The 25,675-nt window shown below is 41.4% G+C and overlaps 1 protein-coding gene across 1 annotated transcript in view; it reads left to right on the top strand.

Annotated features, from left to right (window-relative positions):
- LOC100773221 (ATP-binding cassette sub-family A member 8-A) overlaps positions 1 to 9,506 on the top strand; it is a 69,663-nt gene extending 60,157 nt beyond the window's left edge. The window contains exons 31-38 of the mRNA XM_035448162.1: positions 2,880 to 3,040; positions 3,475 to 3,550; positions 3,624 to 3,718; positions 4,307 to 4,426; positions 4,617 to 4,757; positions 6,398 to 6,477; positions 7,861 to 7,916; positions 8,108 to 9,506. Of these exons, the coding sequence (XP_035304053.1) occupies positions 2,880 to 3,040; positions 3,475 to 3,550; positions 3,624 to 3,718; positions 4,307 to 4,426; positions 4,617 to 4,757; positions 6,398 to 6,477; positions 7,861 to 7,916; positions 8,108 to 8,206 (828 nt within the window). The 3' untranslated portion in view covers positions 8,207 to 9,506. The remainder of the gene's footprint in view (positions 1 to 2,879; positions 3,041 to 3,474; positions 3,551 to 3,623; positions 3,719 to 4,306; positions 4,427 to 4,616; positions 4,758 to 6,397; positions 6,478 to 7,860; positions 7,917 to 8,107) is intronic.
- Positions 9,507 to 25,675: the final 16,169 nt, after the last annotated feature.

Below are 25,675 nucleotides of genomic sequence, written 5' to 3'. Positions count from 1 at the left end.
TTGGTTGTGGTTAGCAGGATAATGTCTGCAATGAGGCAAGAGGGAAACCCACTTCAACAGGACTTAGCAAGTGTTGGTTCTACCTTCTAGAGTCTGGCCTACAATAGGTAATTTTTGACATATTTAAGCATAATATCAATTTTGAAAAAAGTTTCTTCATGATCATTATCATAATAAAGCTTAAGGCATACCTACAGCAAAAATAAGTTGTCACGTTGGACAATTATATTAAGGTACTTTATTGTAATATTAAAATATTTTTGAGACCCCAGCTATGTCAGATTCAATAAGTCTGGTATGGTTCATTTTTATTTTTTTTAAAAACACAGTTAGCTGGGGAGAAAGACTGCCGCATCCCTAGGGCTTGCTGGCCAGCCCAGAAGCTCAAAAACCAAAAATGAGAAACTCAAAACCCAAAGTAGGACCTGAGCAGATATCTCAGTTAATAAAGGGCTTGATGTGTAAATATGAGGACCTGGGTTCACATCCCAGTACTCACATAAGGAGATAGCATGGCAGTAAACATCAATAATCCCGTCATTGAGAAGGAAGAGACAAATGGCCCCTTGAGCTCACTGGCCAACCAGCCTAGCTGACTCAATGAGCCCAGGTTCAGATCTTGTCTCAAAGAGCAGTTGGAGAGCACTTGAGGAAGCCACCCAACATTGACTGCAATATGCACACACTCAAATGAAAACATACATACATTACACATAAGCACATATAACACAAACAAGCAAAGAAAATGTGGACAGTGATTGAGGAATGATATTCTAGATTGCCATCTGGCCACCAAATGAATACACACACACACACACACACACACACACACACACACACACACACACACACATCTACATACAAACACACGTGCACACAAGTCAGTAAATAATTAGGGTTGGAGAGATGGCTCAATGGGTAAAGTACTTGCCACACAAGCATGTGGACCCTGAGTCTGTGTACACACACGTGAAGCTGGGTGCTGTAGAGCACAATCCCAGGGCTCATGCTGCAAGATGGAAGGCAGAAAGGAGAATCCCAGGAAGCTCACAGGCCAACTAGCCAGGGGGACACAGTGGTGAACAAGAAACCCTATCTTGTATGAGGAAGACGGTGAGGCCTGGCACTTGAGGTGATTGCCACACACACTGTGGCATGCATGTGCCCACACGCACACCAACACACATACACACAGTGTTTAAAAATATCAGTTGATCTTTAAAAACTTTGAACTGACATTACACTTGGACATCTTCACGGTATGATGTGATGTTTTGACTTGTGTACAATGTGGAATGATTAAATCGGGCTAATTAACAGAGCAGCCACTTCACAATACTGGTCACTTTGTTGTATGTGCTTGTGGCAGTCCTCATTCTATGAAATACATCACTAGAACTCATTCTTCCTGTCTTTATGGAACTGCTGCTTTAGATCTATCTCTCCCCCTTCCTACAGCCTCTGGTGTCCATCATTCTCATTTCCACTGTTGCAAGTTTAACTTATTCAAACTGCATGTGCATTTATGAAGTCGGGCAGTGGCTGTCTTCTGTGCCTGCCTTATTTCACATCCCACATGGACATGCTTAGTTTTTGTCAACTTGACACAGACCTAGACATACTTGGAAAGAAGGAATCTCATCTCAGGATTTGCCACCATCAGATTGCACTGTGAGCATGTCTGCTGGGCATTTTCTTGATTGCTAATTGATGAGGAAGGGCCCATACCACTATGGACAATACCACGTTTGGGAAGGTGGGTTTAGACTGTATAAGAAACGGAACTGAGCAAGCCAGGGGGAATTAAGCCAGTAAGCAGCATTCCTCCATAGTTTCTGCTTCCAAGTTCCTGTATTGAGTTCCTGCCTTGACTTCCCTCAAGAATGGACAATGATCTGGAGGTGTAAGCCCAATAAATCTTTTCCTTGTCAAGTTGCTTTTGGTCAGTGCTTTATGTCAGCAGTAGAAAGCAAAGCAGAACATATTTTCTAGGTTCATCCATGTAGTCACAGACAAAAGAAGACCCTCACATTTTCAAGTGATATAGGTTGTGCCTATATCACTGCATTTGAAAATCCACTAATCTCTCAATGGACATTTGTTTGATTTCATGTCTTCTCTATTGAAAATAGTGCAACAAGGAACACAGGACTGAAAATGTCACTTTATGGAAAAAAAGAAATAGAAGAAAATCTTCCAATCACTTTGGACACATCCCAGGAAGTAGGCTCTCCAGATCATACCTCAGCTGTTTTTGAGGAAATATTGCACTATTTTCCATAACTGGCAATATTAATATGCATTTGCACCAACAGTGCACAAAAGTTCCATTTTCTCCACTTCCTTATCATTTAACTTCCCTCTTTTTGATAGTAGCCTTTCTAACAGACATGAAGTGATTGTCTCGTTGTGTGTTGTGTTTGTGTGTGTGTACATGTTCATGTGTGTGAATGTGTGAGCATGCATGTGGAGCCCACAGGTTGGTGTTGGATGTCTTCCTCAACAACTCCTTCTTCCTGAGACTGTCTTTCAGTGAACCTGTACTTGCTGATTTGCAAAGACTGGCTGGCCATCAAGCCCTGGGGATCTTTCTGTCACTGTCTACCCAGCTTTGGGATTTCAGGTGTGCCCTGCTGCCCCTGTGGTGCTGATGCTGGGGATTAGATCTGGGTCTTCATGCTTATGCAGCAAGTGCTTCCCTAGCGGAGTCATTTCCCCAGCCCAGCGCTGAGGATGGTGCGGCACCTTTGTACACGCTTGAGTCCATGTACTCATGCTATGAATCAGCTCTTTGTGAGGTTATCACTGAATGTGGTCACAGCAGTACTTTGAGGATCAGTGCAGAGCGAGATTCCCTGACAGTGACCTTTTATCTGTAGGTTCTGATGAAAGGGAGCAGCAGAGGAGACACTCTGGGATTCCTGGGGTACTGTCCTCAGGAAAATGCTCTGTGGCCCAACCTACTGGTGAGGGAACACCTGGAGATATTTGCTGCCGTGAAGGGGATGAGCAAAGGCGACGCTGCAGTGGCCATTGCACGGTACACAGGGGTCTGCACCTGTCTGTCTCTGTGCCCAGGTGACGGGGAGAAGGCTGGAGGTAGCCGTTTTCACAGTTCATTTGGGGTAGAAGGCTCTGTTGCTTATCTAGGTGGGGTAGAGAAAACTTCCAAAGTTTTCTCCACTTTCAAATAGGGAAATGGTTAATTGTCAATGGAAAATGATTGAGTGTACTTAACATTTAATTATAAACTAAATTACAGAAGTGTTTGAACACTGTACAAAAGGTAAATGCATCTCTCTGGGTAGGGGGAGCCACAACCTTTGTCAGCCTAACCTTGTCGAATGTTTCTACACATTTCCTGAACTGCCTGCCTGGGCCCAACCCTCCATCTTGCCTGGGCTCACCGCCCCGTCTTCCCATCGTCTCTCTTCATTGCGGAATGGACTGTGACACTCCACTGTCTCTCTTCAGGTTGGCAGATGCGCTGAAGCTGCAGGACCAGATGAGGGCTCCCGTGAAGACATTGTCAGAGGGAGTGAAGAGAAAGGTATGAACAAGGCTAGTTGGTACCCCAAGCACACTTCAGACTGGTGCCAGATGGGCTGTCCTTGTTGTTGTAGCTGTGCTTTGCACTGAGCATCCTGGGGAACCCGTCGGTGGTGCTTCTGGATGAGCCCTCAACCGGGATGGACCCCGAGGGGCAGCAGCAGATGTGGTGAGGAGCTGTCACCGCCAAGGCTGCAACCACAGCTGGTGGGGAGTTCTTGAATTTTCCCAGTATTGTTACACAAACCAAGTGTGGCCAGCACTATCTGTATCCTTTGTAGAATTCACTCCTTGTACAGTTTTAACCTGCTCGATCAGGCTTGTGGCTGTGAAAGGGTTCATGTTAGTACAATCAGCAACTCTGATCCTGGCTGGCACACAGCTCCCGAGGCCTGTATTCCTGCCTGCTGTCACTGTGCACACTCTGCATGGCTCCTCAACACAGAAGGTTCCCAGGAGGGAGCTGTGTAACTGCTTGTCTCAGTCTGTCCTCCTTATCTGCCTCATATATAGTTCCTTTCTACTTAGAATGTTGTCTTCCAACTGTCCTTCTAAGTGTTTCCTCATGACAGCCCCTGATGTGTCTATCGCCAGTGTTTCTCGGGACACTGACTGAGCAGTCCTCTTCCTCTGTTGCTCCATCTTGCTTAGTCTGCATTGATTGGTTCCCATCTCTGCCGTGTGGAATTTCCTCTCTAGAATATCCAGAAGAGTTGGAGGATTTCCATGCATTGAAATTCTTCTTTTGATGATATAGGCAGGCCATCCAGGCCACCTTCACAAACACAGAGAGGGGCGCCCTCCTGACCACACATTACATGGCAGAAGCAGAGGCTGTGTGTGACCGGGTGGCCATCATGGTGTCTGGAAGGCTGAGGTGGGTGCCCGTTTTCATCCCACACCCCTCCACTCTGTGATGAGCAGGGGAAACAAGTTTGCTTTTTGAGAAAATCAGCATTTATGGGACTCTGGTTTGGGGTGTAGTGACCAAGTGGCAACCAGGGCATGCTCACAGATACCCTTCCCACATATGTCTTGTGCCTTTGCAATTCCTGCTCCTGCTCCAGATGTATTGGATCCATCCAACACCTAAAGAGCAAATTTGGCAAAGATTACCTGCTGGAGATGAAGGTGAGGATCCCTGCACAGGTGGAGGCCCTCAATGCAGAGATCAAGAGACTTTTCCCCCAGGCTGCTCGTCAGGAGAGGTAAACACAGTTTCTGAGGTGTGTGTGTGTGTGTGTGTGTGTGTGTGTGTGTGTGTGTGTGTGTGTGTGTGTGTGTGTGTGCACAAGCATGTGTACTCGACACTGTAGGCTGGAATCAATGTCCTTTGTCTAAAGGTGTCTTTCACTGAGCCAGAGCTCAGCTTTTGGCTACACTGGCTTCCAGCAAGCTCTAGGGATCAGCTTGTTTCCTCCCAGTTCTCCCTGCCCCCAACCAGTGCTGGGATTACAGACACACTTAGCCAAGTCCAGTCTTCCTGAGTTCTGAACTTCCTGAGTTCTGTCACGCTGACACGGCAGGCACTCTCCTGACCCAGCCATCTCCCCAGTCCACATTCTGTTTTTTGATCTGGCAAAGTATACCCACTCTCCTCTGGGATTTGTTTGGCTTGGTAGTCACTGTGAGTCATGTTTACACTGTAAGAAAGCCACACAGAGATGACTGAATTGGGAGTACTGCTGGAAGTATACTAGAGAACAGAGGGCTGATTGGTGAATCTGAGGTGACATGATGTGGGTGACCCTGTAGGCTGGCCAGCAGTTTCGCCTACAGTCACATGTGTGTGACTCTACTATGTTCCAGGTTCTGTCCTGGTCTTAGGTTATCCAATTGTCATCCTGATCATTAAAAATAGGTACTGTTTTAAGCAAATCAACTTCCATGGGTAGGAGTTGGAGTTGCTACTTCCCTACTTAACAGTGAGGAGATCCTAGATTTCTGTGTAGTGTGGAGCCCTAGCATGTTCTCAGGTACCGTTCCCATGTTTGTCTTATGCCTTTTTCATTCCTATTCCTGCCCCAGATATTGCATCAACCCAACATCTAAAGAGAAATTTTGAATATCTGCTGGATGCATTACTTGGGTAAAGACTTGGTATTTATAGGAATGCACTAATTGTATTGCATCTGTGTCTTTACTAATAGAAGTAATAGAAGTTTTATACAGACTCAAGCCAGGTCATAATGACAGAGTTGACTGTGGACAAAACAAGAGTGTAACTCTAACTTTTCTTACATGTTTGTAAGAGCCCTAATTTGATATAAACTATAGCACACAGACATAATAAACACTGTTGGTGAAATAGAATGCTCTGTAAATGAAAGAAAATAAATCCTTTGAGATCAAATCAATTTGTTCTGATTATGTGTCGACAATAGGTAGCTAAATACATACCTGACCATCAGTTGATGAACTCTGGGCCCTTCTGAAGAAAACTTGGTTTCAATTCTTGAGGACTTATACTTGGCTTTCAGAATCCCTTTTGCATGAGAATAACATTGAGAGTTGGAGGAGGAGGTGCCTGAATGTGGGCTCTGTACTAAATAGGCCTGGATTCCTACCCAGTTTGGAAATTCTAGGACGGTCTGAGATGGAATAAGAAGCCTGAGTTCCCAGTTGAGACCAGGTGGAAAGACCAGTCTCAAATGTTGCTTAGACCGGTCCTACCCATGTCCTTCCAAGGAGTCCAAGATACTGAACCAATTCTCATCCTCCTTGCCAACTGGCTCACTCTCAATACATTCAACTGTGCCAAATAGGCTTCCTTATGAACAGAAGCAGAGAATGCCATACATGTTGACCTACGTGCTTAGAGACCAACCTAGCCCTCCTTTCTCCTCAGGTACTCTTCTCTGATGGTCTATAAACTGCCCAGGGAGGATGTGCAACCTTTATCCCAAGCCTTCTTCAAATTAGAGACAGGTAAGAGGCTAGTTAGTGATGAGACTCTGAGGGCAAATAATCCCAAAAAATCACCTTTTGGTTTTCATGTCTGCTTGCATGACTTATCCCTGGAGCCCTTTGTTTGTACTGCTCAATAACATCTCCTCTTGGCTATCACCTTCCCTACTAAAGAAGAGATAGCCAACTCTTGACCCGTAGATATCTTCTGGTTTCCGCTGGTGACATCCAGAATTTAAGAGAATCCACAGTGGTGAGAAGAAGAATTAGAGCATTCTGTGCTAAATAGGAACACTCAAAGTTCATTTTCAAATATAGAAGCAGGAAACTAAGGAGGTCAGCTTGTTCTGTATGGGCATGTGCATGACAAGGGTTGTTGCTTCCACTTTTTTGTTTTGTAGTTTTTGTTTTCACTTTGCACATAAGACAAAACTCACTATACTTTGAAGGTTACATCTCTTTAGATCTAAAATCTATTTCCTTTTAGAGATCATATTAAAAGTATATAATTTAAAGTAAATTTTATTTTATTGACTCAGACCAATAATGATCTGTAAATTCCTGTGTAAGTATGAATAATCTGGTATCATTGGAGGACTTCAGTGTAAATTCAAACACTCTATTCATCCCTCTAGCACGGCTTTCTCTTGTCCACCTTTTGGTTTTCATGTCTGCTTGCATGACTTATCCCTGGAGCCCTTTGTTTGTACTGCTCAATAACATCTCCTCTTGGCTGTCACCTTCCCTACTAAAGAAGAGATAGCCAACTCTTGACCCGTAGATATCTTCTGGTTTCCGCTGGTGACATCCAAAGCTGTCTTTGACGTGTCTTCATTCCATAGTCTAAATTTAGCACCTAAACTTTCTGGGACATGTGATCCTTCATAGTACTCCTAAGGTTAACAATACTGCCATGATTCTTCTGGGAGTTTTTGGTGGTATCTTTCCACTAAAAACCTATATACCATTTTATCATGACAAACTATCCTTCTGTATAAATTGGTTAAACAGAGTTTTCAATGCTTTTGTGGCTTGTTAGATGACCTTTGAGGCTGTCTCTTTGTTTTTCTTTTCTTTTTTTCAAATGTCTCTTTCCCTGCAACCTGCTTCTGTGCCAAGTCTACTGAGTCAATGGTTCACTTGGGGAAGAAAGTCTTCTAGGCATCATTGTGTCCCTTGATGCGGATCTTAAAATCTGCATAGCATGCAAACGTAGCACCGTCTCTTTCTCCTCCAAATCAAAGCAAACATTGTGCATATTACAGCTGTCTAACGCGCTTGGAAAAAAAGAATGTTTGTCACTTCATTTAATGGTTCCCTGCTGCTATTTGGGCCTTGCAGTAATTTAGTAAACACACAAGACTTAACATACAAGAGTCCTAACATATGGTTATCCTTATACAGTTAAACAGAGCTTTGACTTGGAGGAGTACAGCCTCTCACAATCCACCCTGGAGCAGGTGGGTCAATTTCGGTGACTTTGCCTTTCAAAGATTAAATGCATGGCCTTTGAACTCAGTGTTGAAAGAAACAATATGATCTTAGCTCATCTCTCTCTGTCTCTCTGTGTGTGTCTGTCTCTCTCTCTCTCTCTCTCTCTCTCTCTCTCTCTCTCTCTCTCTCTCTCTCTCTCTCTCTCTCTTTCTCCCAGGTCTTCCTGGAGCTCTCCAAGGAACAGGAGCTGGATTGTTTTGAAGACGAACTTGATCCCTCAGTGCAGTGGAAGCTCCTCCCACAGGAAGAGGCTTAATACTGAAATTATTAGCTATGGATGTTTTCCTCTAGCAGCTTAAAATAATTTCGTCTTTATTGCTACATATCCGTTGCTGATGAATAAATCATTTGCTCATGGAGACAGAGGCTGCTGATTAGGTCATGAATGTGAAGCTCTTATGAAAGGGATTAGATGGGATCAGTGACCATAAAAAGAGCCATTGGTCTAGCTCATTCTCTACAAGTTTTCTTTATAGTGTCGTCATTGTAACACACATTAATTGCATGCATGAATGAGTTTCACTGTGACATTTCAGCACATGTATACATTGTGCATAAAGACGCCATCTTCTTTTCTGTCCTTTCCCACCGTCCTTCCCTCAACCCCCTTCATAGTTCTTTATGTCCTTCTTCTGCTTTCAGATATTTTGACTTGTGTATTTCTGCATGTAAGAGAAAACATGCACTTCTTGACTTTGTATCTGGCTTATTGGGCTCAACACGACGCACCCCAATTCCATGTATTTTCCTTCAGATAACAGGGCTTCCTTCTTCACTACAGGTGAATGATACTGTTGCTTTATACCTTCAATATACTTAGAATATACTGTTACTTTATACCTTCATTTGTTGATGGGTCTCTAGGCTGATTCTATATCTTATATATTGTGAATAGTATCTCAATAAGCATGAATATGCATGTAATTAGTTTTTTAAAGTTGACTCACTTATTTTAGACATACACATAAGATTGGATTACTTTTAGGTTAGGTGCACTTTTCAGTCCTTCATACATCAAGGGTATCAAGCTTACAACAGATGACGCGCTGGCAAATACTTCCTCCTCCTCTGCTTTGACGACTGCTTACTCTGTATAAAACCCTGTGCCGGTTAGTTTTTGTCAGCTTGACACATCCGGGAAGAAGGAATCTTAATTGGGAAAAATGCTTCCGTAACATTAGCTTGATATAACTTGTCGGAAGAAAACAATACCTCATGGTGAACAGTGAGAGGGGCTTCAGGAGAAAAGGCAGAGGGCCTTTCACCTCAGGTGCATTTTGTTCTCTGGATTGTTCTTGGATGTGATTCACGCCTCCTGTGACAAACACTGACATTCAGTTTATAAGACATGTTTGTTCTTGCGGGATGTCAGAAACCAGTCTGGTGAAAGGATATTCTGAGTGCTGTCCGTGGTGTAGCCTGAATCTGGATATGGCCTTCTGTCTTGCTCTCCTGCTGTGATGGCTGTGATCTGGAATTGTGACCTAATATAAATAAATCTTTTCTCCCCTAAGTTGCTTTTGGTCATGATATTCTAGCACAGCAACAGAAATTAAAGTAGGTGTTAATTGCATTACATCCGTAAAAGATTCTCATTTATTTGGGTTTTTTTTTTTTTTAAACCTAGTGTGTTTAATAAAATGCCAAGTAGTCAATTACTTTGACGCATTGTTCAAATCTCCAATCCCCTTACTGATGCTTTTATCCATTGTTTTTTTTTTTAATCAATTACAGGGAAATAAAAAATTTCAAGCACAAATTTATTTATTGTCTCTTTAAATTATTTTACTTTATTTCATTCATGAATTGTGGAGCTATAGTGTCAAGCCTAAGCACAGTTGTGTTTTTAATGTCTTTAAATGAAGTAACCTTTATTTAGCCAAAGATAATATCTTTTCGAGTAACTCTGACCCCCAAATTCCCTTTCAGTAAATTCACATAGGCTCTATAACAAGTCTTCTTCTCAAGTGATGACTGTACATCTGAAACATCTTTCCCTAGTTTTTTAGCTCTCATCTCTGAATCTTTAAGTCTAAAGTAGAGGGTTTCTTTCATTTCATTTGTTTATTCTTTGTGTTGCTGTTGATATCATATATTTATATCACACTTCCCTAAAATTAAATCTATGGATCAACCTTATGACTAGAGTACTTGAATTACTTATAGTTAGCATAATTATTGAAGTGGTTGAAGAACCTACCATAAGTATGCTTTTCTCTTTCTCTTCCTTTTTTTCTCTACTCTTACCTTCTTTCTGACTAATTGCGTATTTTGGTATTTCATTTCATTTATACCATGTGTTTTTAGCTGCATTTTTATTCCCTTATTTATTTTGTGGTTATCTAGGTCTAAAGTAATATGGTCAGTATTTACTGTGAGCCAAATTATCTCACATGTGTTTGTTTTTCCAAAAAGTGTTCTGTTTTGTCTTCAGTTTAGAATTTATTATTGCTTAATGAGAGGCCTACATTGACTAAACTCTTTGTATATGCTAAAGAGCTTATTCTGTTATCTGTTTGCTTGCATGGTTTCTGATAAGGTTGGTCTGGTTTTTATATAATTGTTACAGAAACAGTAATCTAAAGCCAGGAGGTAGCTCAGTTAGTATAGTGCTTGACAAGCAAGCTGTGGACATGAACCCTGACAGCCAGAAGCCATGTGAAAAAGTAAAGTATGCTAATGCATGCTTGTAATCTCAGTAGAGGAAGGAGGCAAGCAGATCTCTGGGACTTGCTGGTCATGCAGTTTAGCCTACTTGGGAAATTCCAGGCTAGTGGGAGATCCTATCTGAAGAAATAAAGTGCCTGCAGAACAACACACAAGATTGGCCTCTGCTCTGCTCTTCTCTCTCTCCCTCTCTCCCTCTCTCTCTCTCTCTCTCTCTCTCTCTCTCTCATACACACACACACACACACACACACACACACACACACACACACACACACACACACACACACACACACACACACACACACTCACACACACTCACACACACACAGACACACACACACTCACACACACAGACACACACACACACACACACACACACACACACACTCACACACACACACTCACACACACACACACACACACTCACACACACTCACACACACACACACACACACACTCACACACACACACTCACACACACTCACACACACACACACACACTCACACACACACACACACACCACACACACACACTCACACACACACACACACACACACACACACTCACACACACACACACACACTCACACACACACACACACACTCACACACACACACACACACACTCACACACACACACACACACACACGAACACACACACGCTCCCCACCCCCAGAGAAATCAATGATCTAAGTCAATCTGCTACATCCTCTCCAAAGTCACACATACACAGCTTCTATTTGAAGTTCATAGTTCTGTTGAACATTTGCAAAAAGCCAAGTTGCTTAATCCCCTGTAAATTATCTACACAGAGGAAAACAAAGAATCCAAAATCAGAGGTAAGCAAAGAACAGAATTGGGTGGAAATAAACATGTCACTCAAGGCAGTTTTTTATTGTTCTCTTTATTATTCATCTTCAGCCATGAAAGTTCATATCCTGACTCTGTTGAGCCTTAAGTGGTCCAGCTTGCTCAATCATTTTGTGTTTCTACAATATCTTCAAATTTTCTTGGAAAAGTGTCTAAGGATATTTATTTATATCAGAGGTTCTCAATCTGTAGGTCATGAGTCTTTTGGCAAACTTCTGTCTCCTATAATATTTACATTATGATGCATGTGGTCAGTAGCTGCCCTCTCTCCTTTGAGATTTTAAGGTTCCAGCTATCCCTTGACTACACCATTTCCACTCAATTTTATTCCAGAGTATAAGGAATATATAGTATTTGAAAGTCTGGGGACAAACTCTAATTTGCATTAAAGGGTGTGCTCCTATCACAAGGCTTCGTATCTGGCAGTAGGGTCATATAGTAGAGCAGAGCCCCTAGCACACGTCTTCTCGACTGTGCCAAAGGTCAAACTAAACATGAATCAGGCATCTGGTTTAGAGACAGCTTGCAGATAAGGCCAGTCCTCCAGGCCCAGGGACATTCTCCAGATAAGGGCAGGTAAAGAGCAGGAAGCTTTGTTGAAGGGAGAGAGCTCCATGTTGCCCAGCTATTGAGTTAAACTGTTAGGCCATATGGAGGCTGCTGCCTCTGGCCAGTCAGCAATGCCTTCCAACAACAAATAGCATATATTTCTCCTATTTATATTCTACTGGCTATAAGGAATTCCTTTGTCATTATTAATGGAGAATTGTTTGGGATTAGAAAAAAGTTAGTAAGAAGTCTTGGTGAGGAGCTGGCAATGTCTGACATAGGAGATAAGGTGTTAGGACAGTCAAGACTGTAAAAAGACTAGGCACGACATCTTCCCTGGTGTTTGGGAACATTTTCTATGAAGCTATATAACTGTGTTGTATATAAGAAATGCTACAGAGAGGTGAATTGGAAAGATAGAGTTAAAAAAGTTTATAGATGTATATATCTAGTACTTGAGAGAGGAGACATAAAAAATCAAGAAAAAGGAAATAGCTTAAAGAAGTTCGTGATGGACTGTTTGCTTTATAGACATAAAAGAAAAAGTTTTCCAGCAATATCTTAGGTCCTACTGTTTTGCACCTTATATACACCAAAATTGCATACCCCATACCAGAGGTAAAAATGACAAAACAAAACAAAGTAAAACAAAAACTCCAAAAAATTTAAGACCACTGAAGAAAATGAAGGAGCATGTACACATAATTTTCAAAGCATGGAAATGCTTTCTTTTTTCTAAATAAAATTCTATCTATGTATATGTGTGTAACTGCTTCTTTGTATGTGCACCATGTGCATGCAGATGCCTACAGGGACCAGAAGAGGGAGCTATATCCCTTGTAATTGAAGTTTCAGATGATCATGAGCTGCCCTTCGTGAATACTGGGGGTTGAATCTGGGTCCTCGGTAAGAACAGCAAGTGTTCTTAAACTACTGAGCTATGCCTTCAGCCCCAGAAGTACTTTCTAAATAAGAAATCCACACAAACTATGTGGTTGGGGGAAGTTGTTAAAGTTGACTAAAACTAGAACAAAATTTGGATATGCTAAAGAGCTTAACAATTCTAGGCTAACAAAATCCATGAATTAATAGCTGAGTCCCTGGAATCAAAAAGAACTCCTATAGACAAATATGCCAAAAAAAAAAAAAAAAAATCAATGAACATGCCATGCTTTTACAAAAGAAATCTAAAGATCATTCAATGTATGAATAAGATTGTTATCTCTATAGAATATAATACATCATGAATCTAAATAACAGGATGTTGGTGTCAGTGAGCGGGATGACCCCATGCCCCAAGTTTCCCAGAGAAAGAGGGAAACCTGCCGCCACAGCCTGTCCTGTCGGGCCACTGAGAGGCATCGGAGCAGCTTCCATAGGCTCGCGCTGTCCCCGCGCTCTTGGGGTTTCTCTCGGCACTCCCAAGATGATAAAGACAGATCCAGATAAAGAAAAACCTCTAAAGGTTTACACTGCATTTAAAATTTTATGTAGGCTTGTGAGAGAAAAAGTAACAGGAGGAAATAGAGTAGCTGGTTGTGGTGGTGCACGCCGGTAGGATTTGCTGAAGGAAGCAGAGGCAGGTGGATTTCCACAGAGAAACCCTGTCTCGGGAAAAAAGAAACAAAAGAAAGTAAAAATAAAGTAATAAAAAAGCCACATAAAGATGGAAAATATAGAGAATCTGGATACTATATGCCATATTGTTGTCTTTAAATTGTTTGATTGCCGAGGAAAGACTTACTGCTGCTAAAATACATATGATTATAAATGCTTCTAAATTAATCCAACTTATACATTTTAAAAATGCTTTGACTTCAAAATTTAAGTCTAAGGACAGGCTACTTAGAAATAAAGGTTTTGCTTGTATTTCCACAGAAAATGAAAAGCTGTGAATTCCTCCCAGACTAATATGGTTTGATCAAGCAAGACCCCCTGAAGCTGAGACAATACAGCCTTACAAACTACAAAAACAAGGACCTGGTCAGATTTCTATGTTTTATCATGATCCCCATGGTATATGAACATCGTTCTCAATCAGCAGGAAGCAGTTTAGAAGGAACAACGCCCAAATTCCCAAATATTGTTTATAAATGTTTTTTTCGTTTAAATGGGGTTGGTTATAAATGATAATGAGCATAGTCATTTTTTTAAAGAAGAAAAGGGGAATAGGATATAGGAATGAATACTTTGCATTGGTATGGATTTTCATTTATTGATACAACTTTAAGGTCAATTTTGTGATATGTATGTCTCCTCTTGTTTAGGTATTGTGTTTATACAGATCTTTAAAAATGATATGCATAATTAAATACAGGTTATAGTCACCTATAATAGTCAGAACTTATAATTAGGTTAGTTAGGTCTTCTAGATATACAGAGATGTATTTGAGATGGTTAGGTATTCTTCAAAGCTTTCAAAGACCTACAGAAATATGGCTTTTAAATGGATTAGGATTTTCTTGGCAGTGAGACACAACTGCTCCTGGCACACCAATTACGTCAGAAAGGAGGATGGGATCAAAGAAACTCGTTATAGAATTTGCTTTCAACATGGCAAGATTAGCCATTTGGGCAAGAAACTGCTCTTGCCTGGACTGTTTGTTGATGTATAAACTGGACATGCAGGACCCACAAGAAAATATTTGCTGAATTTACAAAACAAGACAGTACTGAAGGGTTCCTGTTGAAATGGAGAAGTGTGCCAGACACACTGTGGCCGATGGGCTGAAAATGGATGCCCCAACGTTACAGAGGAACTTTGGATGACTGTCCAGGTAGCGAGATGTCCTGTCAATTCTAGAGTTTATATATTATCCTTCTGTGGTCTTTGATAGAGTTGAAGACAGATAGTTATGATTATAGTTTTCTTCAGTTATTATAAAAGATAAATTACCCCTCTTTTTATTTAGACAGACAAGAGGAGATGATGGGGAATGTACTGTGTATGTTCATCTTACTGATTATTGAATAAAATACTGTTAGGCCAATGAAACAGCAAGTTAGACAGGACTAGGGGTCAAAGAGGATTCTGGGAAATGTAGTAGAGAAGTGGTGATCCAGGCAGGAAGTGACATAGCAAGGAGACTCATTTAAGCAAGGAGAAACAGGAAGTGTCCCCCTTTCCCCTCGGTGCCTCCTCCTGTGGCACCATGTGAGCTACCGTCAAGAGAGGGTGCCTGCAGAAGGCATCCTCTATAAGATAAGTCTTATAAAATATATAGATTTATGATAATTAAAACTGAGCTAACAGATGAGAATCCTAGTCATTGGCCAAGCAGCATTGTACCTAATACAAGTCTCTCTGTGTATTAATTTGGGCCCTAACTCGAGCAGGCGGCTGGCATAAAGTGCACATGTGGCGGTGGGGCTCGGAGGCTTTGGCCGAAAGATTTATCGTAACAGGATGTCCTCTGTACACACCCAGATTGGTGAGCCTACATTTGTTTAGACTTGGTGTGGGTCTCAGGAGCTAAAGATTTTCTTTACCCTCTGTTTCTCTTCCATCCTTAACTCTCCTTCTCCCTCCCCCCTCTCTCTCTCTGTCTGTCTCCCTCTCTCTTCCTCTCTCTCTTCCTTCCTCTCTCTCCCTCTCTCCCTCTCTCCCTCCGTGTGTGTGTGTGAGTGTGTGTGTGTGTGTGTGTGTATGTGTGTCAGAGGAAGGGAGGATGAGGCACTTCCATGCTTTGTGGTGTTTTCCCCCGTTTACTCAGAGGCCTCATATTTACAAATTTCATTAAAATCATTTTTAAATATTTTGTAAAATAAGCAAGCATTGTTGTTAACTATTGGGGAATATTATTTTCAGATGTGTGACTTTTGTTTATGCTGCATTTGTTTAACTCTGTGAAGGTGTGTTACTATGTCTGTCTAAAACACCCGGTGGTCCTAATAAAGAGCTGAACGGCCAACAGTAAGGCAGGAGCAAGGATGGGCAGGGCTGGCAGGTAGAGAGAATAAATAGAAGGAGAAAAAGGAGTACAAGCAATGGGAGAGCAAGGAGAAGAGGGCTTCAGGGACCAGTCACCCAGCCATCCAGCCATCCACAGCTGTCCATGGAGCAAGAGTAAGTCTAACACAATAAATAAATGACCCACAGACAGACTTTGGGGTTCAAGCTTCATATTGAAGATCAGAAAAGCAAAGCAGCCGGGCACTAGCTCTCTCTCTACCTCAGATTGAAAGGCAATCCTAGCTCCACCAAACCTCACACTGCTGCCTCTCCTCAGCATGGCTGGAGAATCCTGAGACTTCAATATCTTCCTATTTCGAATGTGGCTGGAGAAATAATGCCTGATACTGACTACTGAAGACCATGCTCCTATCTTTTATACCCCTCTAGTGCTGTGATTCAAGGTGTGTGATCCCAGGTGCTGAGATCATCTTCATGCGTGCTGTTTCTCGTTAGGACTACATCAATCTTGTGTACATCTGGGTGGCCTTGGTCTCACAGAGATCCATATACCTCTTAATCCTGAGTCCTAGGATTAAAGGTGTGTACCATTACCTCCTAGCTTCTGGCTGCTGGGATTAAAGGTGTGTGCCTGGCTTTTAGGGTTTATGGCTGACTTTGCTTTCTGAATCCTCAAGCAAGCTTTAATAAATCATAAATAATATATCACCACAATAAGTAAGATTTACTGAAGTAAGAGAACAGGAAAAGCCCGGAGGCAAATTGTAGACTGGATAATGTACAATAAGAAAAGCTGGCTAGGCTGGGAAGTGGTGGTGCACACCTTTAGTCCCAGCACTTGGGAGGCAGAGGGCAGGCAGATCTCTGAGTTCGAGGCCAGCCTGGTCTACAAAGCTACACAGAGAAACCCTGTCTCGAAAAACCAAAAAAAAAAAACAAAAAACAAACAAAAAAAAACAAAACAAAACAAAAAAAAGAAGAAACAAACAAACAAACAAAAACAGAAAAGAAAAGCTGGCTAGAAACAAGGCAAACTAAGGCTGGGCACTTATAACTAGGAATGTACTGTGTTGCTATAGTAGAAACCCAGACAGTAGACTCATCTCCCTCCCTATTTCTGCAAATCAATATTCAAAGATCAATAGCTTAACCAAAATCATGGAATAGGAAAGAGCCCTTCCAGTGTCATACTGTCTCATGTACTGCTCATCACCTCCAGCTACCTCAAGATCCTGCTAATTACTTGATTTGGAAGACAGCAGGTATAGAAACCCTGGGCACTTTCCAATATTCTCAAAATTTAATCAGAGGTGAAATCATACAAATGTAGTAAGAAACAAAAATATAACAAAATGATATATAATTCAATGTCACGTTGCAAGCTATCAATAGAAGTGTTCACTATAAAACTTTAAGGCAGAGCTAGAGAGAGAGTTAGTTCAACTGCTTCTCCAGAGGACCCCGGTTCAATTCCCAGCACCCACTTTGAGTGGCTCATGCCTGCCTCTTATTCCAGATCCAGGGATTCAGGTATCATCTTCTGCCCTTCATATGCACAAATCCATATACCCGTGCATAAATAAAAATAAAATAAACCTTAAAAATTTTAAAAGAGATTCATTATAGCACTATTCTACCTAATGAATTCAAACTAAAAGACACTTAGCCTTGAATTTGAAGGAAACATTGGACAGTTGTGGGTGAAAGCACTGCAGAATTCCTGAAATGCAACTGAAGGATTATCAAAGACAAATTATTCTTACTTCAGAACAAGCACATGGCTAAAAGTGACCTGCTTGACCAAGAGTCTGCAAACATTTCTGCAATGGTGACCAACTGGCCTTCTAATTACAGTCTGTGGGGTTCTGGGATTCCAAGAAAACTAGCAAAATCCACATCTAATGGAATGACAGCCACATCAACAACTAGCAAGGCAGATCATATTAAGCAGTTTAGTTCTATTGTCATGTGGAGAAGGGAGAGAGCAGGAACACACAGGGGATAGACTGAACTGGGTAGAGAGCCTAAAAAGAGAGAATAAGAAAGGAGAAGTCAAAGAGATTCCTAAAGTTTCTTATTTTTAGACCAGTACCATTCTGAACCAAAGGCCATATAACCCTTCTTTTTATAGTGGCCATGGACACAGTTTTTGGACATCCACTATCTGGTTTTACTGACTTTCTGTTCTGTTTTGTTTTGTTCTGTTCTGTTTTGTTAAACACAGACCACAGCTGATGAGCATTTGGTTGTGGCCGTCTAGACAATGACATCCAGTCTATACATGACATAAACTCTGTGTGTTCCTTTAGGGATGGTCACATCCTTCACTTTCTCTGATGAGGGGTTTTGAATAGCAGCGATACACACAGGGAGATTTTTATGTGGGTGGACACAGATTTCTGAAACACTATGCTGTGTGTCTGCTGTCTCAAACACAGGAATTTAGAAAGGAATGTGTTCTGTGGTTCACAAGGTCCAAGAGCCTGGACCCCAGATCTCTGAAGAAATCCCAGCAAGGCAGAGTGTTGGCAAAGAAATCGGAAAAAAGAGAGAGAGGGAGAAAGATGAGGTCCAGCAGGAGAGTGATGGCATTACCATTTGGATCATAATAAACTTTCTTTTTTTTTCTTCTGAGATAGGGTTTCTCTGTGTAGCAGCCCTGGCTGTCCTAGAACTAGCTCTGTAGACCAGGCTGGTCTGGAACTCACAGAGATCCGCCTGCCTCTGCCTCCATAGTGCTGGGATTAAAGGCATGCGCCAACGTTGCCTGGCTTCATAATAAACTTCATGGGACTCTAGAAGGTGAAAGATTGAGACAGTGAAATGGAAGGAAGCAAAGGCGTTCGGTAAGCTATCAGAGCCTCTGAGACTAGTGGAGTAGAGGGAGCAAATGATGCAATTAGCACAAATATCTAAACTCAACTCAACACTCAACAGCATCAATGCTTCTCTACCCCAAACCCCAAACAAGCTACTTCTAATGGCCAAGATATCAACAACAATGCTGGGGTTTCTTACTTCTTTTAAAGCTTGTGCCCTAGTTTGATTTTCTGTTGCTACAGAACACTAACTAAGCCCAGTAGAGGAGCAAAGTGCTTACTTCATCTTTCAGGTTGCAGACTTTGATAGAGGAGAGCCAAAGCAGGAACCGGAGGCAGGAACTGAAACAGAGACCATAGAAGAATGCTGCTTGTCGGTTTGCCATTTATATCTTGCTCACCTTGCTCTCCTCCACAGCCCAGGCCTATGTGTGTAGGGGAAGCTGTAGCCATGCCTACTTAGGGGCTGGCTACAGGTATGTCTGACCACGCTTGTGAGGGCGTGGTCAGAGTGACGTAGTGTGACTGCATTTGCGCTTTCGGTTTCACTTTGCTGCTTGCTGTACAGACCGCTACCACGCTGGCTGGCTAGGTTGCTCTGTAAGTAAGGCTTTTCCCTATTAAGTACCCTTATATTTCTACCTGACTCCATATTGGTAATTTCCACTATATATGTGTTTAAGGGTGGCGCCACCCACAGTGGGCAGGGCCCTTCCTGAATTAATTAGCAATTGAGGAAATGTCTCACAGACATGAACACAGGCCCATAGGATCTGAACAGTTCCTCAGTTGAGGTTCCCTCTTTCTACGTGAGTCTAGGTTGGACAGGTTGACATCTGAAACTAACTTTGACGTTTCACACCTTGTCAACTTTCTCACCCAAACACAAAGCTTTAAACTATAACCTTCCTATCTTATTTGTCCCTGAGATCTCATGCATGCTAATTTTGTAGAATAAAATGAAGTATAACTTTAAAAGTCCAATAGTCTTTTTAGAATTGCAATTTTGTTTCAAATTTTTGTTTTTAAATTACTTCTCTTATTTTTGAGATTATAATTACATCATTTCTTCCTTCCCTTTCCTCCCTCCAAACCCTCTAATATACTCTTCCTTGCTCTCTCTCAAATTCATGGCCTCTTTTTTTATTATTGTTTTACACACATATATGAACACATCCTATATATTCCTAAATATGTAACTACATGCTCTGTATGTGATTTGTGCGTATGTTTTAAGGTCTGATCATTTGGTATTGGATAATCAATTGGTGTTCTCTTTCATGGAAAAGACTACTTCTGCTTCTAGCATTCCTTTGTTGACTGTAGTTCCACCAAGTGGGAGCCAAATATTCAAGCATATGAGCCTATCTGGGCCATTCATATTGAAATCACCAGAGGTTCCAAGTTTTTAAACTGATAGACTAAGTTGTCTCAAATTTGTAAATGTTTCATTATACATTTTCCCTAATACCAATAGAAGGACAAGAGTACTTTTATCATTTAAAGTGACCTTGGTTTTAAAAGACAGGGAAAATTGAGGTCAAAGGTTTGTTTTTTTTTTTTTTTAGTTTGTTTTGTTTTGTTGCTTTTTCTCAATTCTTTGTTCTCTTGAGATGTTTGCAAGAAAAGTGCAGAAAGAATGGGTGTTATTTAGTAGCTGTTTGTTGCCCCATATAGAAACTTGCCCCTTAGATTAAACATGCAAGTATTTTTAAGAAAAAAATACAGAATTATAGCATAACATTCTGATTTATGTGTCTGTGTGTCCATGTGAAGTAGATATGTCCTCATGTAGGTATGCACATTTGTGGATGCATAGTGATAGCAGAGGCTGAAGTCCAGGGTTCTTCCTTCATCATTCTTGGCTTATTTTTTTAGAAGTTTTCTGTTGTTTATCCTAGAGGTCATTGATGCAGCTGGTACTGGCAACCAATGAGCTCTGCTCCCCAGGACTTGGGGGTTACAGATGCATACAAACACAACAAGCTTTTTAAATGGGTACTGGGATTCTAAACTTGAACCATAGTCCCAATTCCCTAACATTCTCATATTTTTATTTGTGCCTTCTTGTATTGCAATAAAGGAGTTAAGCTAGCTTTTACTAAATAATAAAAATATGACTATATTTGTACAAGGGTAAAAGAACAGAAAGACAAAACAATGATATGTGGGAAACACATAATGAGAGGAGGAAATTGATGGATAAAAAATTAGGCGCATGGAAAATTCCATTTTCATTTCCACAAGTGGCTTTAAAAAAGAATGCTATAATTTCTCACCATCGGAAGTGGCTCCAGATGTATCTCTAAGGAATTAATCTCATCTGCCCAGCACATTTCACAATCAGTGAGGACCTGAAAGTGCTGCAACAGCTGAAGACCTCTGGGACCAAAGGATGCATCTGTGAGGGATATCCCACAAACCAGAAAGGAAATGAAAAGTAATCTTTGTAGATAGGTAAGAAAATTACTCTACAACACTGGCCTTATATCAAGACAAACTTATTTTTTCTGTTAAAAATAAAAAGAATAGAAATACTTGCACATGAGAACCTTAAATCCATTTGTCTTGTTTCCCAGAACAATCATGAAGACAGTTTCTGCTAAAACAATGTGAGTTGAGATAATTCCCTTCACATAGGCCCAGAGCAAAACTAAATAAATCTATTCAAATGAATAAAGAAGGACCATCGTGAGGTGGTGAAGGAAAGACCTGAAAAAGACACCTACTGGTAACAATGTCTTGATAAAATGGTTTCTGTTGTTGAACATCAGGTGCCTGGTGCTCCTGTATGAGGTGTTCTCGTCTCCCTCCCCACACTCACTACAACTGCAGAGGCTTTTGTGAGCCTTGCCTAAGGCTCACAACACTCAGCCTTAACACTGAGCCTTAACACTCAGTTTGGAGCTGGCAACAAAGACCCGCAGCTCAGCCACTGATGCCAGGGGACTCGGCAGGCCAGTGAGCAGAGTAGGCAGAATTTTAATTGAGATAGTCTAGACATTGAGAGGTCACAAAAAGACAGAGAAACTATAATCTTTTCCACACAAAACTGTGATTATGTTTGGCTCTGAAATGGCCTCCCTGGGCTCATATTTTGAGTACTTGGGCCCCAGCATACAGAGCTATTTTGAAGTCTGTGTGTCACCTTGAAGAAGTGTGGTCTACCCAGCAGCAGCACATCACCAAGGTGAGCCTTTAATGGTTATACCTGAGCCTGGTCCTACATTGTTTTCTGTCTACATATGTAAATGGAATCTGGACTGAGCTCTCCTCCTAACCCAGAAGTCAGAATAAACACTTCCTCCCAAAATTGTTCCTGTCATACAGTAAGGCCTTAGAGTAAAAGTGACTAAAAGTCCTGTCTACAAATCTACAGATGCATGGGAGACACCCATGACAGCTGGGAAAGTATGGAAGTTGAGGATGTGAAGCAGAACCCTTCCTCAGCTTTTACACATGGGCCAGGCAGCAGCTGGAGAAGGCCTTGAATGTCTGAAGTGTCTGGAATGTAATCTCTCTTCAAAGTGAAAAGATGCTGGAGGAAACTGTAAAGAGTCAATCTCAACTTCTATGTCTGCTCTACCTACCCAGGGAGCCATTGTCACTCAACCAAGTGGAGACAAGGGAAAGAAACACTTATATAAAAACAGGTTACATTAATATTGGAAGCTAAAGGTAGGACAGTGGTGGGCGAGCACCAGGAAACATAGGTCCAGTGAAGACATAGAACAAAGCAAGAAAAGGTTCTCATTCCACGGAGTAGTAGGCAGTGTGAAAATGCACATCAAAGAGAAAAGCACGGGAGTGTTTAAACAGTTCCTGGTGGAGATGGACACAAGCAAGGATCAGTGGGTGCATATGGCCTCTCTGCCTCCTTTGCTGGCTTTTAATTAAAATAGTACTACTCCTAGGACATGGATCAAACTAAGTTACACCATTTGTAGTTGTTATCTTTTCTCTCCTCTTTCTGATGAGATGAACAAGTACATCCATATAATGACCAATGAATTTGCACATGCATTTTTGCTACCACCAGCAACGCAAGAGGATTTCCACTCCCAACCCAATGCCTCCTGGCACTGCTTTGTACACACACTTTAAACATCTTAATGGAAATCACACAAGTCACATCTAGCTGATATTAAAGGGTCAGATATAAAGTTATTTGGGGAGTTCACGGAAAATTCAAGAAAAGCTAAAGAATCAGTCTTGGAAACCAGAAATGAGGCAGTAGTAGAATACACCTGCCCTCATAGACAGTCTGAGGGTCACAATGTCACCACCACTACTACAAAATCATGGATGACAACAGCACTGGACAAAGCCACCAAATTCTCAGTATGGTGCTGCAGTGAATTTGTCTCTTCTTTGCATCCATCTTTGATTGCCTTTCCTAGGTCCAAAGGCTCAAGCAGGAACATCAGAGCTGAGTGTCTCTGCCTGGCCCAGGTTCCCAGGGGAGTGCAAGAAAGAACATTCAGTTTCTGTAGTGTGCAGCTACTTCTGCCAAGGCTTAAAATGTACACACCGCTCAATGGCAGTACTCAAAGAATTGAGTTCAACTTAAGAAGGTTTTCATGATGGTTGAGGGTGGGAGGAAGCCTCTGGTTTTGAGCACAGAAGTTTCAGAGAATGAGAAAGATGACTCACAGTGAGAGAGACATCGTGCCTTAGAAGACAGCATCTCAGGAGAGAACATCTGGGTAAGAGTGACTCTGGATGGGTTTGTGAGAGAACAAACCAAACATCAGATTTATTGCAGTGGTTTTTTGTTCCATCCCTTGGGGATAGTGCACTTGAAAGATTGATTATTAGAGATCCTTATACATGTCTTGATACTCATCAATTATTGTATGTCTTAAATATTTGAAATATTCAGACTTCACACAGGAATTTTTCCCATACCCAAATAAAACATTCTAGAGCAAAACAAATCCAGAGATTCCCCTAGATTAATAGTCTTTGTGTTTCCCCAGAATAGTCTGTGTCCATGAGCTGACCAATTGGAAATCAGTTGGCCATATCTACTTGTAATAGTTTTGATCAATTTGCTAGTTGTTTTTGAAATATCCCATCACTTCCAATATCTTCCTGGAATTGACCTGCCTGGTGTCTACCTTTTCTTATCCCAGGTGGCCTCCTTCATGAGAGCATTCTCCAGAATCACCAAGCTTCTATTGGACCCCAGGTTCCATTGAGGCCATATTCTGGGAGCTTTTAACTTTTCCTCAAATCTAAACTGGCCATATCCATGCAATGTTTTACCAAACATCAAATATTTACTCCAATAAAAGTTATTTTGCAACTTGGTTAATTTACCAGATGATACTTTCAAAGTTAAGAGAGAAACTTAAAGTGCCACAAACAAGATTAATATTAGAGACAAATGAAACAAAATATTCATAGCACCCTTTGCTTTGGATTTCTTGATTGGGACCTTGGAGTTGATGCCATGAGAAACCACGTATACTTTAATTTATGGCCATTACAAATCAGGAGAGGGAAAGCCCTGGTCTAAAGAACTAAAATTTTTTGATAAATGCTCAGAGAAAAACAAAACACCTGGGCTCTTACATAAACCATCATTGAAAAGGCAATTAAAACAAAGAGCAATTTCTCTTTTTGCTTATTGTAGAGACTTCAGTCTGTAATGAACCATTTTTCACCTCTCTGTCCTGGGATGAGCTGGAGAAGCTTGCCCCAGCATACTCAGGGTTTTTAATTGAGCAGGAGAATAATGGAGCCTCACAGTGTTTTCCCTGTTACCCTAATTACTCAGAAGAGTCTTTATGTAGAATCTTCAGAGAATAGAAAGAAGGAAAATAAGAACTATACAAACTTGCATCCCACTCAAAGATCTCCCCAATGAAGTTTGCTATGAGGAAACCGTGACACAAGGCAGAATCTAAACCAGGTACAGCAGCAGAGCCTGGGCTATTCCCAGTGCAGAAAGGGAGAACTACATGAAGAAATTATTCATTGCTGAAAAGGAATGACAATGGTACAGTATGCCCATAATTTGTCAAACGTACTAGAAGGCATAGGTTTTGTGGGAGCAGAGAGGGAAAAAGAGAAAGAAATCAATGTTTGTTTTCCTTCTTTCTTGCTATCTCAATCTGAAATGGATGATTTCCCTTCCAATATAAATACATCCTTCCAGTCCATTATAAATCACCAAAGATGGGGGAATTACAATAAATTCATAATGAATATGGAAAACATAAATAAATGAGACAATTGGTAGACCAAAAGTTGTAGAGAATTCTTGTGGGGAAAAAAGAAACTAGAAAAAGCAGATTGAAAACAGAAATTTGTCCCAAAATTCAGATCACAGAGGATGACAGAAAAAAGGGGAGAATGATGGCTACAGAGCTCCATGCTCAACAAAATAGACACCTGGAAAAGCAGGTGACGTGATGACCTGGGGACAGGCTATGACTCTTCAACATTTCTCATGAAAGCCAAAGCCATTGTCAGGTGGCATTGCTAAGAAATAGAAGAAGGCAGTGAGTGGGTAATAAGCACAAGACCAAGATGGAGGGCTATTCTGGCACCAAAACTGCATGTCCACTAGAGCAGCCAGAGCAGCCCTGCAAGCACTCACCTCATCAGCTACTGCTTGCAAAGCCCGCAGCATCTGCTGTTACTGATGGATTATCCATGCTTCCATAGTGGTGCATTCTTCCCCACTGACATCACTCAACTTGGTTTCTTCTGCTTCCCTCCTGAGTCTGACTCTCTTTTCTTCTAAGTCAGGTTGCTCGGAGGTGTTCCAGACATTCTCTCAGGAGACAGCCTAGGAGGCATCACTTCTTGCCTTGGAGCGTTGACATAGCATGTTACCCAGCTCCTTGCCTGCCATTATCACTGTCTCTGGAGTCCCAAGTGATCTAAATTCTC

Source organism: Cricetulus griseus, chromosome 7 (genome assembly GCF_003668045.3).
Source record: "Cricetulus griseus strain 17A/GY chromosome 7, alternate assembly CriGri-PICRH-1.0, whole genome shotgun sequence".
Classification (NCBI taxonomy): domain Eukaryota; kingdom Metazoa; phylum Chordata; class Mammalia; order Rodentia; family Cricetidae; genus Cricetulus; species Cricetulus griseus.
This window is presented reverse-complemented; position numbering and strand designations above follow the sequence as displayed.